This window comes from Zootoca vivipara, chromosome 6 (assembly GCF_963506605.1).
Source record: "Zootoca vivipara chromosome 6, rZooViv1.1, whole genome shotgun sequence".
In the NCBI taxonomy this organism is placed as follows: Eukaryota; Metazoa; Chordata; class Lepidosauria; order Squamata; family Lacertidae; genus Zootoca; species Zootoca vivipara.
The window spans coordinates 47,248,682-47,264,300 of NC_083281.1; the positions used below are offsets into that span (position 1 = coordinate 47,248,682).

The window sequence follows — 15,619 nt, forward strand, 5'->3', positions numbered from 1 at the left end:
CATGCAAAACCCAGATTGCTACACAACACATAAACAAACGTCTCTCCATCCAGGCAAGTGAGAGGCCTTCTCACCATTCAAGAATATATTCTAGCCAAGGAGAAACGGTTGCTGTGGAGCAGGACCAATGAGCAGAACGAGAATGGTTTAAGGGAGACCTACGGGAAGTGTCAACTCTGCATGTGGGAACTGTGGAAAAAAGCATATTTGACTCCAGTCTGCCTTGCACATAAAACCAGAGTTGGTTCCCGCATGTAGCGAAAGAACTTACTGGCACTTGGGGTGGTATTGCACAAGTGCTTAACTTTTGGAAAGAACCGAGAGCTCCGTCAGAGCCCCTGAAGAAGAGGAGCAGCAGCAGCAGCCCGGCTGGGGCAGAAGACGGAGCGAAGCGCCCCAGGGGGCTCTTTGGCGCACTGCCCGTGGTTGCTAAAAGCGGCTTTGTAACGATATCTTAAAAAACTAACGGGGCGGCCAGCGGAACTCCCTGCTACGAGGACACGGAGGAGAGAGAGCGGCTGCCTTGTTGCCAGGCAGCCAGGGACGTTCGCTGGGTACCGCGAAATAGCCCCACCCTCCTGGGCGGGGTTTTGCGGCTCCGCCCCGTAGCGTCAGACGAGCCTTTTTCCCGTGCGCGTGCGCATCTGGGCATTCGTAGTTCCGGGTGCGTCCAGCATGGCGAAAGCGGCCAAGTGCGCCAAGGTGGGTCTGGCGGCCGGACCGCGGCCTGAGGGGCGGCTAGTGGGCGGTGTCGGGAAGGCCTCAGCACCCCGCTCTCTCTTTCTCTCTGTGCTCCGCAGGTGGAGGAGGAGGCGGCGGCGGGTGACTCGGGCGCCCTCTCCGCCTTCCTGGGCTGGTGCGGCGACGCGGGCCTGGAGCTGAGCGCTAAGGTACGGCCCGCCAGGGGCTTCCGCGGGCGCGAAGGAATTAGGCAAACCTCCCCCCCAAAAAACGAGAAAATAACAGCAACATACAGTATCTGCAAAGGCATTGCATCTGCAAGGGAAGCTCAGCGAAACTCCAGGTCTCCAACAAAGGAAAATAGCAATTCAGTGACAAATGTATCTATGTACTGGCTGAATGGGAAAACTTCAGAAATTCATAAGAAACCACTTGTTGTATTAATCTTCTGAGTTCCAATGGCATTTAGGACCCAGGGAAGCGAGGGAATGGTGAGAGATCCCACCACAATCCCCAATATGTACAGTCCCGTCCATCTGCAGGGCCTTCCTAAGGAATCATGATTGATGATAGCCCAGACAAGAAAAAGGGTTGCATTTGACTTGACTCAGGGACCAGGGAACTGTAAATGCTTTCCTTTGTACTGTGATGAAGTGTGAAAGACTATATTTGAGTGACAGGGGCATGCCTGGAACTCAGGTTCTACCCTGTTGTTGTTGTTTAGTCGTTTAGTCGTGTCCGACTCTTCGTGACCCCATGGACCATAGCACGCCAGGCACTCCTGTCTTCCACTGCCTCCCGCAGTTTGGTCAAACTCATGTTCGTAGCTTCGAGAACACTGTCCAACCATCTTGTCCTCTGTCGTCCCCTTCTCCTAGTGCCCTCAATCTTTCCCAACATCAGGGTCTTTTCCAAGGATTCTTCTCTTCTCATGAGGTGGCCAAAGTACTGGAGCCTCAGCTTCACGATCTGTCCTTCCAGGGAGCACTCAGGGCTGATTTCCTTAAGAATGGATAGGTTTGATCTTCTAGCAGTCCATGGGACTCTCAAGAGTCTCCTCCAGCACCATAATTCAAAAGCATCAATTCTTCGGCGATCAGCCTTCTTTATGGTCCAGCTCTCACTTCCATACATCACTACTGGGAAAACCATAGCTTTAACTATACGGACCTTTGTCGGCAAGGTGATGTCTCTGCTTTTTAAGATGCTGTCTAGGTTTGTCATTGCTTTTCTCCCAAGAAGCAGGCGTCTTTTAATTTCGTGACTGCTGTCACCATCTGCAGTGATCAAGGAGCCCAAGAAAGTAAAATCTCTCACAGCCTCCATTTCTTCCCCTTCTATTTGCCAGGAGGTGATGGGACCGGTGGCCATGATCTTGGTTTTTTTGATGTTGAGCTTCAGACCATATTTTGCGCTCTCCTCTTTCACCCTCATTAAAAGGTTCTTTAATTCCTCCTCGCTTTCTGCCATCAAGGTTGTGTCATCTGCATATCTGAGGTTGTTGATATTTCTTCCGGCAATCTTAATTCCGGCTTGGGATTCATCTAGTCCAGCCTTTCGCATGATGAATTCTGCATATAAGTTAAATAAGCAGGGAGACAATATACAACCTTGTCGTACTCCTTTCCCAATTTTGAACCAATCCGTTGTTCCATATCCAGTTCTAACTGTAGCTTCTTGTCCCACATAGAGATTTCTCAGGAGACAGATGAGGTGATCAGGCACTCCCATTTCTTTAAGAACTTGCCATAGTTTGCTGTGGTCGACACAGTCAAAGGCTTTTGCATAGTCAATGAAGCAGAAGTAGACGTTTTTCTGGAACTCTCTAGCTTTCTCCATAATCCAGCGCATGTTTGCTATGTGGTCTCTGGTTCCTCTGCCCTTTCGAAATCCAGCTTGCACTTCTGGGAGTTCTCGGTCCACATACTGCCTAAGCCTGCCTTGTAGAATTTTGAGCATAACCTTGCTAGCGTGTGAAATGAGCGCAATTGTGCGGTAGTTGGAGCATTCTTTGGCACTGCCCTTCTTTGGAATTGGGATGTAGACTGATCTTCTCCAATCCTCTGGCCATTGCTGAGTTTTCCAAACTTGCTGGCATATTGGGTGTAGCACCTTAACAGCATCATCTTTTAAAATTTTAAATAGTTCAGCTGGAATATCATCACTTCCACTGGCCTTGTTATTAGCAGTGCTTTCTAAGGCCCATTTGACTTCACTCTCCAAGATGTCTGGCTCAAGGTCAGCAACCACACTACCTGGGGTGTACGAGACCTCCATATCTTTCTGGTATAATTCCTCTGTGTATTCTTGCCACCTCTTCTTGATGTCTTCTGCTTCTGTTAGGTCCTTACCACTTTTGTCCTTGATTATGGTAATCTTTGTACGAAATGTTCCTTTCAAATCTCCAATTTTCTTGAACAGATCTCTGGTTTTCCCCATTCTATTGTTTTCCTCTATTTCTTTGCATTGCTCATTTAAGAAGACCCTCTTGTCTCTCCTTGCTGCTTTTTGGAAATCTGCATTCAGTTTCCTGTATCTTTCCCTATCTCCCTTGCATTTTGCTTGCCTCCTCTCCTCCGCTATTTGTAAGGCCTCGTTGGACAGCCATTTTGCTTTCTTGCATTTCCTTTTCCTTGGGATGGTTTTCGTTGCTGCCTCCTGTATAATGTTACGAGCCTCCATCCATAGTTCTTCAGGCACTCTGTCCACCAAATCTAAATCCTTAAACCTGTTCCTCACTTCCACTGTGTATTCATAAGGGATTTGATTCAGATTGTATCTTACTGGCCCAGTGGTTTTTCCTACTTTCTTCAGTTTAAGCTGGAATTTTGCTATAAGAAGCTGATGATCTGAGTTACAGTCAGCTCCAGGTCTTGTTTTTGCTGACTGTATAGAGCTTCTCCATCTTTGGCTGCAGAGAATATAATCAATCTGATTTCGATGCTGCCCATTTGGTGATATCCATGTGTAGAGTCGTCTCTTGTGTTGTTGGAAGAGAGTGTTTGTGATGACCAGCTTGTTCTCTTGACAGAACTCTATTAGCCTTTGCCCTGCTTCATTTTGAACTCCAAGGCCAAACTTGCCAGTTATTCCTTTTATCTCTTGATTCCCTACTTTAGCATTCCAATCCCCTGTAATGAGAAGAACATCCTTCTTTGGTGTCATTTCTAGAAGGTGTTGTAGGTCTTCATAGAATTGGTCAATTTCACTTTCTTCAGCTCCGGTAGTTGGTGCATAAACTTGGATTACTGTGATGTTAAAAGGTCTGCCTTGGATTCGTATCGAGATCATTCTGTCATTTTTGAGATTGCATCCCATTACAGCTTTTGCCACTCTTTTGTTGACTATGAGGGCCACTCCATTTCTTCTACAGGATTCTTGCCCACAGTAGTAGATATGATAGTCACCCGAACTGAATTCGCCCATTCCCTTCCATTTTAGTTCACTGATGCCCAGGATGTCGATATTTATTCTTGTCATCTCATTTTTGACCACATCCAGCTTACCTCCATCCATGGTTCTTACATTCCAGGTTCCTATGCAATATTTTTCTTTACAGCATCGGACTTTCCTTTCGCTTCCAGGCATATCCGCAACTGAGCGTCCTTTCAGCTTTGGCCCAGCCGCTTCATCAGCTCTGAATCTACTTGTACTTGTCCTCCGCTCTTCCTCAGTAGCATGTTGGACGCCTTCCGACCTGAGGGGCTCATCTTCCAGCGTCATAACTTTTATATGCCTGTTGTCTTTGTCCATGGAGTTTTCTTGGCAGGGATACTGGAGTGGCTTGCCAGTTCCTTCTCCAGGTGGATCACGTTTAGTCAAAACTCTCCACTATGACCTGTCCATCTTGGGTGGCCCTGCATGGCATAGCTCATAGCTTCTCCGAGTTATTCAAGCCCCTTCGCCACGACAAGGCATTGATCCATGAAGGGTTCTACCCTAGACCACACCTTTTCTGTGACATATGTATGTCTTGATGATGCATCTTGAGATGTATTATGGGAAACTTTGAAATACAGGTGTAACCCATTGATTGGGCTTCTGGCTGCTTCATCTTTGTGGTGGTAGGAAGTCTTGTTGCAACAATAAAGATCAGGGTCCAAGGAGTCCCGATTACACTTGTGAGTACAAAAGGGTAGTTAAATCTATTAAGGGCCAGCTTTTGTGATGCTAACCAGGGACCTGTAAGGGTTGTAGTAAAAAAAACCTTTTGGAGTTGGAGAAAAAACTTTTTTTTCCTGTGTTGTAGGTCAGTGTGAGCAGAGAGGGCACAGTAGCTGATTATGGCTTGGTGGCCAGGGAAGACATTGAGGCAGGAGAAGTCCTTTTCACCATCCCAAGAACAGCAGTCCTTTCGCAGTACACAAGCCCCCTTTCTTCCCTACTAGAGAAAGGTACAGGAATGGTTCCTGGGGGATTCTGTAGCTTCATTAAAAGTTTCATGTTCATTGGGCAGCCTGTCCAACCAGGTGCTCTCCAGCTGTTTTGAATTACAACTCTCATCAGCCCCAACCAGCATCAGTGTGCTTTCTATCATATAGAATAGCCTTTGCTAAGCAGGTGCCCTCCAGATGCTATTGGACTACAACTCCCACCAGCCCCACTTGGCATAGTACATATGCGCACACACAGTGCCCTCTATTAATATATCCATATTCTCTGCGTGTGTCTGGTTGTGCTAAAGGAGGTAGGGGCCCCCAGATTACTGTCCTATGGTGTACAGTATTGACATCCAGTCATAGTAATGATAGGAATTATAGTCCAACAACAGCTGGAGGGCACCAGGTTGATGGAAGGCTGATATAGAGTGCTATTGTCCTACAAAGAAGAATGTGCATGTTGATACTTGTAAACGGGGTGGAGGAAACAGCAAGCTTCTCAGCAAGCTTCCAGATTCTTCAGAATGCCCCAAACTGTCATCCTTGAGTGAGATTGGAGAGTTGTGTTCTCAATTATGGACGTAGGTTTCTGCCTGCTTTGGCTTGCTCTCTTAACAGATAATAGTTCTGGCATTCTTACACACTATTTCATTTACCTTTAATAGAGCAAGCCTCTCTGGAGAGTCAGTCCGGCTGGGTTCCGCTCCTGCTTTCTTTGCTTCATGAATCCACAGCCAGTGATTCTCGTTGGGGGCCTTATTTGTCACTGTGGCCTAACTTCAGGGGTCTGGATCACCCCATGTTCTGGTAAGAGGGGAGGCTGTTTGGCTGTGTTCTGCCAGAACCCAGCTTCCTCAGGTAAATCAGTTGCAACACATCTTCACCAAACAGATTTGGAATCCAGAGCAGAGTCAACCACTTCAAGGATGTTTGTGAAGCATGCTTGCAGTAGCTCAGAAAATAGGGCTGGGCTGGGCATGGTCAGGTGCTTATGGTGGAGCATGACTCCAGTCCTAGGGCTTTTCATTCCCCCTTGTTATGCCAGAAAATGCAGGCAGGCACTCTTAATTTCTTCTGTAGGAAGAAATTATTGACACTGGTGTTACCAGCTTGGTAGTGCTTAAGGGTGGTGCTTGAGATGTTTGTTTGAGAGCCTAGTTTATTTCTGGATGATAATGGTGAGATGTTTGAACCTCAGGCAGGTTTGTGTCTACCCACCCCTACCTCTTTGTTGAAAGCTTCTAAGAATAGGTTTAAAAACACTTGAGAGTGGGTCATCTAAACAAATATCACTTGAGAATCAAATATTAAGCTGGTGACAATAAGTGCTTCTTTTTATGATGGAGTGGGGGGAGTGATGTAGAGAGTACTATAATGAAAGGGTGTTTTAGTGAGGGAGGTGCGTAGAGTGCAGAAACCACATTCCAGTCTCTGGGATTAGGAAAACTAGGATGGTTTGAGAATACATATTGGATCTTTCAGATACCAAGGTGATAGCTAGATCTCCAATGAGGGAGTAGCCAGCTTGTTAATACTGTTCAGCACAGGTGAGCAATTTGGGGGACTCTACATTCTTCAGCACAGCTAATCCACCCAGTCTGGAGAGGGAGAGAAGATAGGGCTATGGATGAAGAAGATAGAGGGTGCTTGGTGTGGGGGTTTGTGTGTGCATTAGGGTGATTACTTTTTTTACAACCTCATTTCCCTGTATCATAATTTGATGAGCTTTCATGAAAGATTAGATAAAATCTTACTTTCAAAGAGATTTGATAAAAAACCTCACACACAAAATGATTTTAAAAAATTAATTTATCAGTTTTTTGATCATTTTTGAAGTCACTGTAAGCAGATATAAAATTGAACCCAAGCTTTAGAGTCATATATATACAACATTATATAGGGTCATCAAACGCATAAGGAAGCTTTTTTTAGCTGCAGTAACAGTATAGACGCCGATAGAGGACAATGTTTTGCTATCTCTCCTGTAGGTTCTTTTCCCAGCATGTCCGGCAGGGTCTGCTGGCTGAGTTTTGAGGTCCCCAAAAGGGGCTTTTACCTTGCGCAGGTGTGGCATTTGTAAACCCTATGTTGCTAAGAACACTCCCCATTGTGGAATGTGCTGTTGTGTCCAAATTTGATACGAAATATATATAGAATTGTTAATACAATTTTATGAAATGGTAAAATGGCATACAAAAAAATTAAAAACGGTTTGTGTGTAACCTTTTAAAATATTTCAATGGAATATACCTCATTTTAGTCATTTATAGGCAAAAGTTCATCCATTTGTGCTACAGGAAATAATTTTTGAGAAAAAATATGAAAAGGTCATCACCCTAGTGTGCATGCATGAGAGAATGGATGGAGTGAAGACGGAGAAAGAAAGTGGATGTTTCGGCCACTTTTTGCTTGGGTGCCACTTCTGCAACTGGCTTGTAGTGCCTCGCCGCTTTCTATCCAAGAGAGTGTAGCCTGCTGTACAGGAACCATTTTGATTGTTCACATACTTGGCTCCTTGCTTAAAGAAAGAAACTGCACCTTCTGCTCGCTGTTTTGTATAGGAGTAAAGAAGAGCGGGTGAGACTTCTGCAAGGAACAGGGATCCCCGAAGCTGTGGACAAGGACTTGGCCAATATCCAGACAGAGTATTCTTCCATCATCCTGCCTTTCCTGAAGGCCCACCCAGATATATTTGACCCTGCAGTGCACACTCTAGAGCTCTACAAGAAGCTGGTGGCCTTTGTCATGGCGTACAGGTGAGAGAGAGGAAAGATGGGAGCCATGAGTGGTCACTCTCTAAACTCTCAAGGGGTGAGCAGGGTGTGTACTGTTGCCTTCCCTCTGGGACACTGTGGTTTGGAGTTTAAAGAGATGGCACCTGAGAAGCATTCAGGCTGAGAAACTAAATATATGCAGGAAGTGAGTTGATAGAGGAGTCTCAGATGAGGTTCAGTTTTTGGTGAACTGAGAAGGTAGAAAAGCAAAAGTTGCCTATCAACAAAGAAGAGAAGTGTCACTGCTGTGTCTCTCTTCCTTTCCACATCTCTGGCCTTGGACAGTTGGAACTTTCCTTGCACAAACCACAGCAGGGATGCGGAACCACAGGCCCAGAGGCTAAATGTGCCTACCTGGCCCTCTGCTTGGCCTTTGGGACTCTTCCCCAGGCTGTGCCCATTAGTAGCCCTGCTTTACACCTTATTTGAATGTTTTTGCCTGACTGGAATGTGTCTTTGAAGTCTGATAATGCTGCTTGTTTGCTTGGATGAAGGATGGGGTTTGAGGGAGCATGTGTAGAAACGAGCCTCCTGTGGGAAGTTAAGCTTTCCATCCTTCGCTCTGCCTTCTTTTGCCTCTGGCCCCTCCTAGGTTGCACCTGTAGAGAATGCGGCCCTCAGATTGGAAATGGTTCTGCATCCCTGCTCTACAGACTGTCTTTACAGTTGAGCATATAAACTGGTATGTTGAGGCAGGAATATACAAATGAACCAATACTGTATGTTAGAAGAATGATGCTCCACTTTTTAACTGTAACGTCCTGCAGCTCCTAGAGCTTTAATTTAAAGAGCCTCATCTAGGGTGGCCAAGCAGCCTAGAACAGCTTTTCTCAACCTTGGGTCCCCAGATGTTGTTGGACCAAACTCCTATCATTCCTGACTGCTGGTCCTTCTCACTAGGGATGATGGGTTTTTTAGTCCAACCACATTTGGGGACCCAAGGTTGGAAAAGGCTGTTCTATGCTGCTTGGGGTGCTAGATGAGGCTCTTTAAAGTAAAGCTCAGATTGAGTTCAGGGGCAGTTTTTGGATTGTGTGTTGCAGTTTCTAAACTAGTAGCCATTATCAGAGCCGTGTGCATCTCTTTCCCTCTCACCAACCTCAGCATGATTTGGCTGTACTTAAAGTGCCTCGGTATAGTATCTCCCTGCTTTGTTCCCCACTAGTTTCCAGGAGCCTTTGGATGAGGAAGAGGAAGATGAGGAGGAACCTAATCCCCCAGTGATGGTGCCCATGGCAGATCTCTTGAATCACGTGGCAGACCACAATGCCAACTTGGAGTATTCGGTGGTGAGCAGAGCATGCTGAGCTTAGATGCACTTGAGCCTGTGTGTGTGTGTACACCAACCTCCCCCAGCCGTTCAGAGCTATTCCATGAGGTGTGAATTTTCAAAGGGCCAAGTGGTTTTCCCCCTGGAGATGTCTGAGCCACAGTGCCCATCATGTGTGTTATGACTTGTTCAGACCAGAGGACTCTTCGTCCTCGATGCAGCTCTGCAGTGGCCAAAGGAACAATTCCTTCTTGCAGCAGTTTCTGCTTCCATAAGGAAAAGCAGGATATGCCATCTGTAGCTGCTTGACCTGCTGGGATTTTTGCCTAGAGAAAGAGAGTCTCTGGGGAGAAGAACCTAGAGCTTGGCTTACATTGTGCAGTACCTTGTGGAATTTAAATTGAGGCTGTTTGGGGAGCTGATATTTGCTGAAATGCAGGAAACTAAACCAAGTACATTTTCTCTAGCTCCCAAGTACCAGTAGGAATCCTTGGGTGGCAGCAACATGACTGACACTAGGTCATGCAATTGCTTTTCCTGGACTTGAGAAAATCCCTTCCTAGATTGCTGAGTGAGAGGAACTGCTTGAGTAAGAAGCTGTTGTTTCTTGTTCCCCTCATCACAGTCCGTGAAATCAAACCTGCAAAAAATCTTAATGAAAAAAATTACAGGTCTGTTGTTGGGCAAAAAGGCGCACCCTTGTTTCCGATCTCAGGCACACCCTTGATTTTTGGTACTTGGATTCTGTTTTCATCACTTTGCAAGCAGCTGTATTTGGGCATGCCTGGGTCTCACCTATCAGGCCCATCACCTGCACTGGTTCCTTCGGGTATTGCTTCTCCTTTGGGGAGCATATAGGGGGCAGGTAAAGGTCTGGTTCAGCCAAAACGGACTTTGCAGGCTCCACTGATCAGCTATGATGATGCCATGGGGTTGCCAGGCCCAAGAGGGGTTGGAGAGAGAACAGTTTGCCCCATTGAGCTAAAAAGCTCCCCCATCCCTCATGCAGCCTTTCCACAGACTGTCCTTTCTTGGTGGCAGATGGGTGGGAGGCTTTGCTTTCTTACATCCCTCTCCAGAATTTTCTCCTGTCTCTGAAGAGCATTCACAGCAAATTTGGTGTATTTCAGGGGAATGCTTGGGAGTGTTCAGGCAATGTTTCCTAAGAGTGAAAAACAGGAAAGATGTCTGCTACTCTTACCTTCTGTATTCCTCCTCCAACTGCATCCCTTTTGTTATTCCTCATCTGTTGCACACATTGCAGGAGTAGAGAAAACTGCAGATGAGCAGGCCAGAGGAAAACGTTTTTCTTGGGAGATTTCTCAGGACTGGACAGGATCTGTCATCTGTCAAGTTTTACTTCCCTCTTTTGTCTGCAGGAAGTATTGAAAATGGTTGCAACTCAGTCCATCTGCAAAGGCCAAGAGATCTTCAACACTTACGGGGAGATGGCAAACTGGCAGCTCCTCCACATGTATGGCTTTGCTGAACCATATCCTGGCAACACAAATGATGCTGCTGACATCCAGATGCTGACACTATGCAAAGCAGCACTGCAAGGCAAGAGGCTGGCCAGGAGACACTTTTAAAAAAAGAAACATTAATCAGCAGAGTAAGAGGATATCTGAAAATCCTTCTGTCTGTCACCTTGTGTTGCTTTTTCCAGCTATGTTTTTAATAGGTGGAGGCTGCAGTTAAATACAGGTGTTTATATGTGACCTCTGCAGCTGCCGGTGGCATCCAGAGCAGAACAGCTTGATTACTTTGCCTCCCAATCTTGCATAACGCCTCCTGCGTCATAATGCCAATTTAAAACAAAATAATCTGAAGGCATGGAACTTTCCTCCATGATGCTCTGGATGGCATTCAAGGTTTTCACCCCCCCCCCCCTTTCACAACTCTGTGGGACAAGTTAGGCTGAGTATGTGATCCGAAGTCTTGTTGGGATTGAGTGAGGACTTGAAGCTGAGCCTCTCTGGCCCCTGCCAGGCACTGTTAGCTGTGGCACTACACTGGCTTAGAAAAAATGATGCGCTTCTGCTTTTGACTGCAGCCAATGTTTCCTCTGCTGCCTGTTGAACCTGCTTTTGTCTTCCTCTCCCTCCACCAGCTACAAAGACAGAAGCTCAACGGCAGCTGGTCTTGGAGCAGTGGGACTTCCTCTGCCAGATGGAGATGGTGGGTGAGGAAGGGGCTTTTGTGATCGGCTGGGAGAGAGTCTTAACTGAAGAAGAGCTGGCCATGGCGTTGAAGGTAAGGGCTCTGGCTGGTTGCTGTGCCATTAGACTCCTGGGAGGCCATTTTACTTCCGTACATGCTTGCTGTGATTACTCAAGCAGTTGACAGAGTTTTACTTTACAGGGGTGGCATGTTGGACTTAATCTGAAGATTCTTTCAGTTTAGATGGAGGGAGGACAACTCCTCTTTGTTGATCAGTGGAGGAGTGCCTTGTGAAGGCTTCTTCCAGTGGCAGGCAGGGAGGCTTGAGGTTGCTTGGGGACTTGCTTATGCACTTTGTCACCTGGGCTTTGCAACCCCAGAATAGGAGAAGAGTGCTTCAGTCTTAGCTGGCTGGGTAAGAAGGAAATTCCTCTGTCAGTCTATAGATTGCAAGGGAGGGGGCAGCTGTGCTTTGTTTTTTGCTGGAGGCAGCACAAAAACTCCTCCCATAATGCAGTGTTTCTCAACCTTTTTTGGGCCACAGCACACTTGTTCCGTGAAAAAAATCACGAGGCACACCACCATTAAAAAAGTTTAAAAAATTAACTCTGTGCCGCCCTATATTATAATTATGACTTTAAGAAACACTTGCCAAATATTGCTTTCCGGCGGGTCAGCGCTGCCGAGTTCTTAAAAGATCCGGGTTTCTGATCCACCCCACCTGACCCCGCCGTCCCGTATCTTACCCTGTGCGTGTTCTCGGACTTGTGAGAGGACGATTTGGTCTTCATGGCTCCGTGAATTAGCAACAAACTACCTTTTGAATGATGGAGATTGAATATTTTAAAAGTAGCTACTTGAAGTCCGCTCGGTTTTCCAAAAAAAGAGACACACGTGCGGCACTATTAGCTGCTGGGGGCTGCCATCTTGGCTAAAGGATTCTGGGATGATCCTGTCACGTGAGGCATGGGGAAAATGGAAATAATGAAAGCTGATTGGTCTGTGGAAACTAGAAGGGGCGAAGAAATAGGACGCCCAGGGAGGTGGAGTTTGCAGCTGCAAAATCGCCCTTCTCGTTGCCGCACGTCGCCGCACACCAGCCAGCTGCAAAATCGCCCTTCTCGTCGCCGCACGTCGCGGCACACCAGCCAGCGTCTCGCGGCACACTAGTGTGCCGCGGAACAGCGGTTGAGAAACGCTGCCATAATGCACTGGTCATTTTGAAGTCTTTCCAGGGCTTGTCTCCACTGGAGGCATTGCCCATTACAAATGTTGCTCTGTGGGCTGTCTGTGTGCTTTGATGTTTTTTGTGTAAGCCCTCCCTATCCCTGGGTTCTGGGATGCCTCTTAAGGGCACAGCAAGCAATGGAGAAGCTATTAGTTGGGCAAGTGTGCCTCTCTTTCCTCCAGGGACTGGCTCACTTGCAGGACCAGGGTGAAGATGTGCACATGTACTCTTGGCTTGCTACTGCTGTCTATTTTAATAGGCAAGATTTAGAAATTGTAGGAAGCAGCCTTCATTCCACCTCTCACAAGTTCTGTTACATGGCGTGCAAATTCTTCCACTGAGACTCTTTTAAGTTGTTGGTTTCTGCTTAAGTTCCAGGCGGCTTCTACCATGTTCTCTCTTTTTATGCAACCACCCCTTCCCCATGTAATAAGCAGTACAGTATATTCTGTAGTGGAATGAATGGGGCAGGTCTAAACTTTTTATGCTGTGTGCCAATGCCGTATCTTCTGTGGTGCTGTCATTGTTCCCAGGAAAGGGAGAAATGCGGCTAGAGAGATTCTGCTTCCATCCCTTGGGACTTCTTTCTCTGGCTTTTGGGGGTCAACAGTTTCACTGACCTTGACCTCTAAGTCGTCTGCCAAATTCCCTGCAGGTGCTCGTCAAAGGACAGTTTTAGTACTAATACTAATACAGTGGTGCCTTGGTTCTCAAACTTAATCCGTTCCAGGAGTCGGTTCCACTCCCGAAACAGTTCAAAAACAGGCACGGCTTCCGATTGGCTGCAGGAGCTTCCTGCACTCAAGCGGAAGCTGTGTCGGACATTTGGCTTCCAAAAAATATTTGCAAATTGGAACACTTCTGGGTTTGTGGTATTCGGGAGCAAATATGTTCAGGAGCTAAGCTGTTTGAGTACCAAGGTACCACTGTAGTTTCTTTTGCTTTGAACATAATCACTAACCAAGTTACATACTTGGATTAAATGCTGTGTGCCTTTGATGACTTTTTCTGCCTGTTCCAGTTGTCTCATTGGAAACTTAATTTCAAAACATTTTGAATGACTTGTCTGCTGTTCCTCCAAATTCTGCCTATAGAAACTAGCAAGTGTTTCTCCCCTCCCCCAAATTATGTAAACTTCGTATCCATCTAATTTTAATGTTTTGCAAGATGTTCTCACTAATTTATCTCTTCCAGAATGTAACTTAACTTGGGAGAGGGGAAGGTCCATAGTTTTAAATCCTGAGAAGCAGCAGGATCCCTTTTGGAGAATGTTTAGCCAACATCTGTGGGGCTGTTGTTGCCTTGAAATTTACTTCGAGAAAGACCAATAAATTGGCTCTCAATAATCCCAGTTCTTTGTGGCTGTAGGTGCTGACTATGTCTGCAGATGAGTTCAAGGAGTTTAAGGAGCAAGAGACCCAGGAACCCAAAGCAGGCGAGGATGGTGCTATGTGCCTGATGCTCTCAAATACTACAATACCAAGACTTGAAGCCTCCTGGAAGAAGCTACTCTTTGATGCTACACTGCTAACCCTGAAGTCATACAGCTCAGACTTAAAAACAGAGGAAGAAATGCTCAGAGACACACAAGTTTATTCAAAATTAAGCTGCCGGGAGAAGTTTGCCCTGCAAGTGCGTTACGGCCAGAAGATGATTTTGCACCAGTTGCTGGAGCTAGCAAGCTAGCCTAGCAGCTGAGGAAGGCAAGTGCTGTTGGCCTGGGAGGCTTAGCTAAAGGTTTCTAGAAAGGCAGAGGCATCTATTTTTATATAAAAATGTTTTTCTGTGAGTATCAATTATATCAACAGGTAGCAAAAGACAATTGTTATATCTGTTTCTGAATCTGAAGGACATAACAGTAGGAAACATGATCCCATAGGAGGGCAAACATCTTCCTAGTGTTGTTTCTGAGAAATTGGAGCCTGCAGGCCACAAGCCTTCATTGTTACTTGCTTCTTAATTGGTACTCCAGAAAATGCTGTCTCTGCACAAGACATTCCATTTAGGTGGCATGTCATAGTGCAGCTACTATGGCCTTCATTAATTTTATCTAATTCACTCTTTAGCCACAAGAGCCACTAGTGCCTGCCAATTCAATAAGTGTGTTTGAAGGTCCTTTTTTGGGAATGTTTTGCATCTAAAGTAGCCTCCAACAATTATCCTTGAGGTTGGGCAACCTAGGAAAAGTTGCTCAATCCTTGTTCTGTATGTTTAAGGCTACTAATTTACACAGCATGGAATTGACACAACTGGGGAATCTGTGTTTTTGTAGATGTGTTCGGACAACTCCCATCATCCCTGACCAGGCCAGACCAGCTGAGACTAATGAAAGTTGGAGTCAAAGGACACCTGGAAAGCCACAGTTTTCCTACCACCTCCTAGGACCCCCTGTACATTAAATCAGCTGGTAAGACGGCCAAGTGAGACTCTTTCACTTGCTTACTGTCTAGATGCTCTTCCTCATCCCTGGGTGTTCTCGTCCTTCTAATGTGTTTCTGAAGGTGAAATTTTTTTCCTACAAACATTTTCATTGTTAAGTCTATTATTAATATTCTATTTTACATCTTGAATGCCTTTGTAGCAACTTACTTTTTCCAACCTTCTTCCCATCCCACCTCTGCCCAGCTGAGCTGCATAGATGTATAGTTTAAGACTAGGCTTGGAGTTTTTAAACAATAAAATGTATTTGTATTGATAAGTGAGAAAAGATGAGAGTCCTGTGTTATTGCTACTTTAATGGACAATCTGAGGAGTTAAGTCAAATGAGTGGGGTCAAATGGTGTACTGTAAAGTTCTATCTCTCCCCTGGTAAATCCTCAATGGTGACTGCAGCACCAGGACTATTTGTTTCTGAACCCTAGTTCATGCCATCTGAAGGTAGAAGGGCCACCACCTAGTGTACATCCTGCTCTGGTCCTTTGGTTGTTTTTAACTCCCCTTATTGGAAACCCACTTACTGCCCAAGGAATCAGCAAGAATAGGATTCTTGTTTACATTTTACTGATGCCTCAATTTTATCCTCTTAAGATAGCAGTTAAACATTGTTAAGTAAAGTAACAATATATTAGATTGTTTGATGTAGTGCACCTTGATAGTATAAAAATTAACATCCTTCATAGATGATGAG

The 15,619-nt window shown here is 45.8% G+C and overlaps 1 protein-coding gene across 1 annotated transcript; it reads left to right on the plus strand.

The window, feature by feature from the left end:
* Positions 1-666: 666 nt before the first annotated feature.
* SETD6 (SET domain containing 6, protein lysine methyltransferase) lies at positions 667-15,563 on the plus strand. The gene is made up of 10 exons (XM_035118928.2): positions 667-702; positions 801-890; positions 4,931-5,075; positions 5,726-5,867; positions 7,622-7,816; positions 9,000-9,123; positions 10,484-10,664; positions 11,215-11,357; positions 13,861-14,195; positions 14,765-15,563. The coding sequence occupies exons 1-9, from the start codon at positions 676-678 to the stop codon at positions 14,176-14,178; spliced, it is 1,365 nt and encodes a 454-aa protein (XP_034974819.2). The 5' UTR covers positions 667-675; the 3' UTR covers positions 14,179-14,195; positions 14,765-15,563.
* The last annotated feature ends 56 nt before the right edge of the window (positions 15,564-15,619 follow it).

What these genes read in the sequence shown, in the direction of transcription:
- SETD6 (XM_035118928.2), top strand. Translation starts at nt 676, where the DNA reads ATGGCGAAAGCGGCCAAGTGCGCCAAG. An exon ending in AAGCGGCCAAGTGCGCCAAG is followed by an intron (nt 703 to 800) that starts GTGGGTCTGGCG and finishes TGTGCTCCGCAG; the next exon opens with GTGGAGGAGGAGGCGGCGGC. An exon ending in ATGCAAAGCAGCACTGCAAG is followed by an intron (nt 10,665 to 11,214) that starts GCAAGAGGCTGG and finishes TCCCTCCACCAG; the next exon opens with CTACAAAGACAGAAGCTCAA.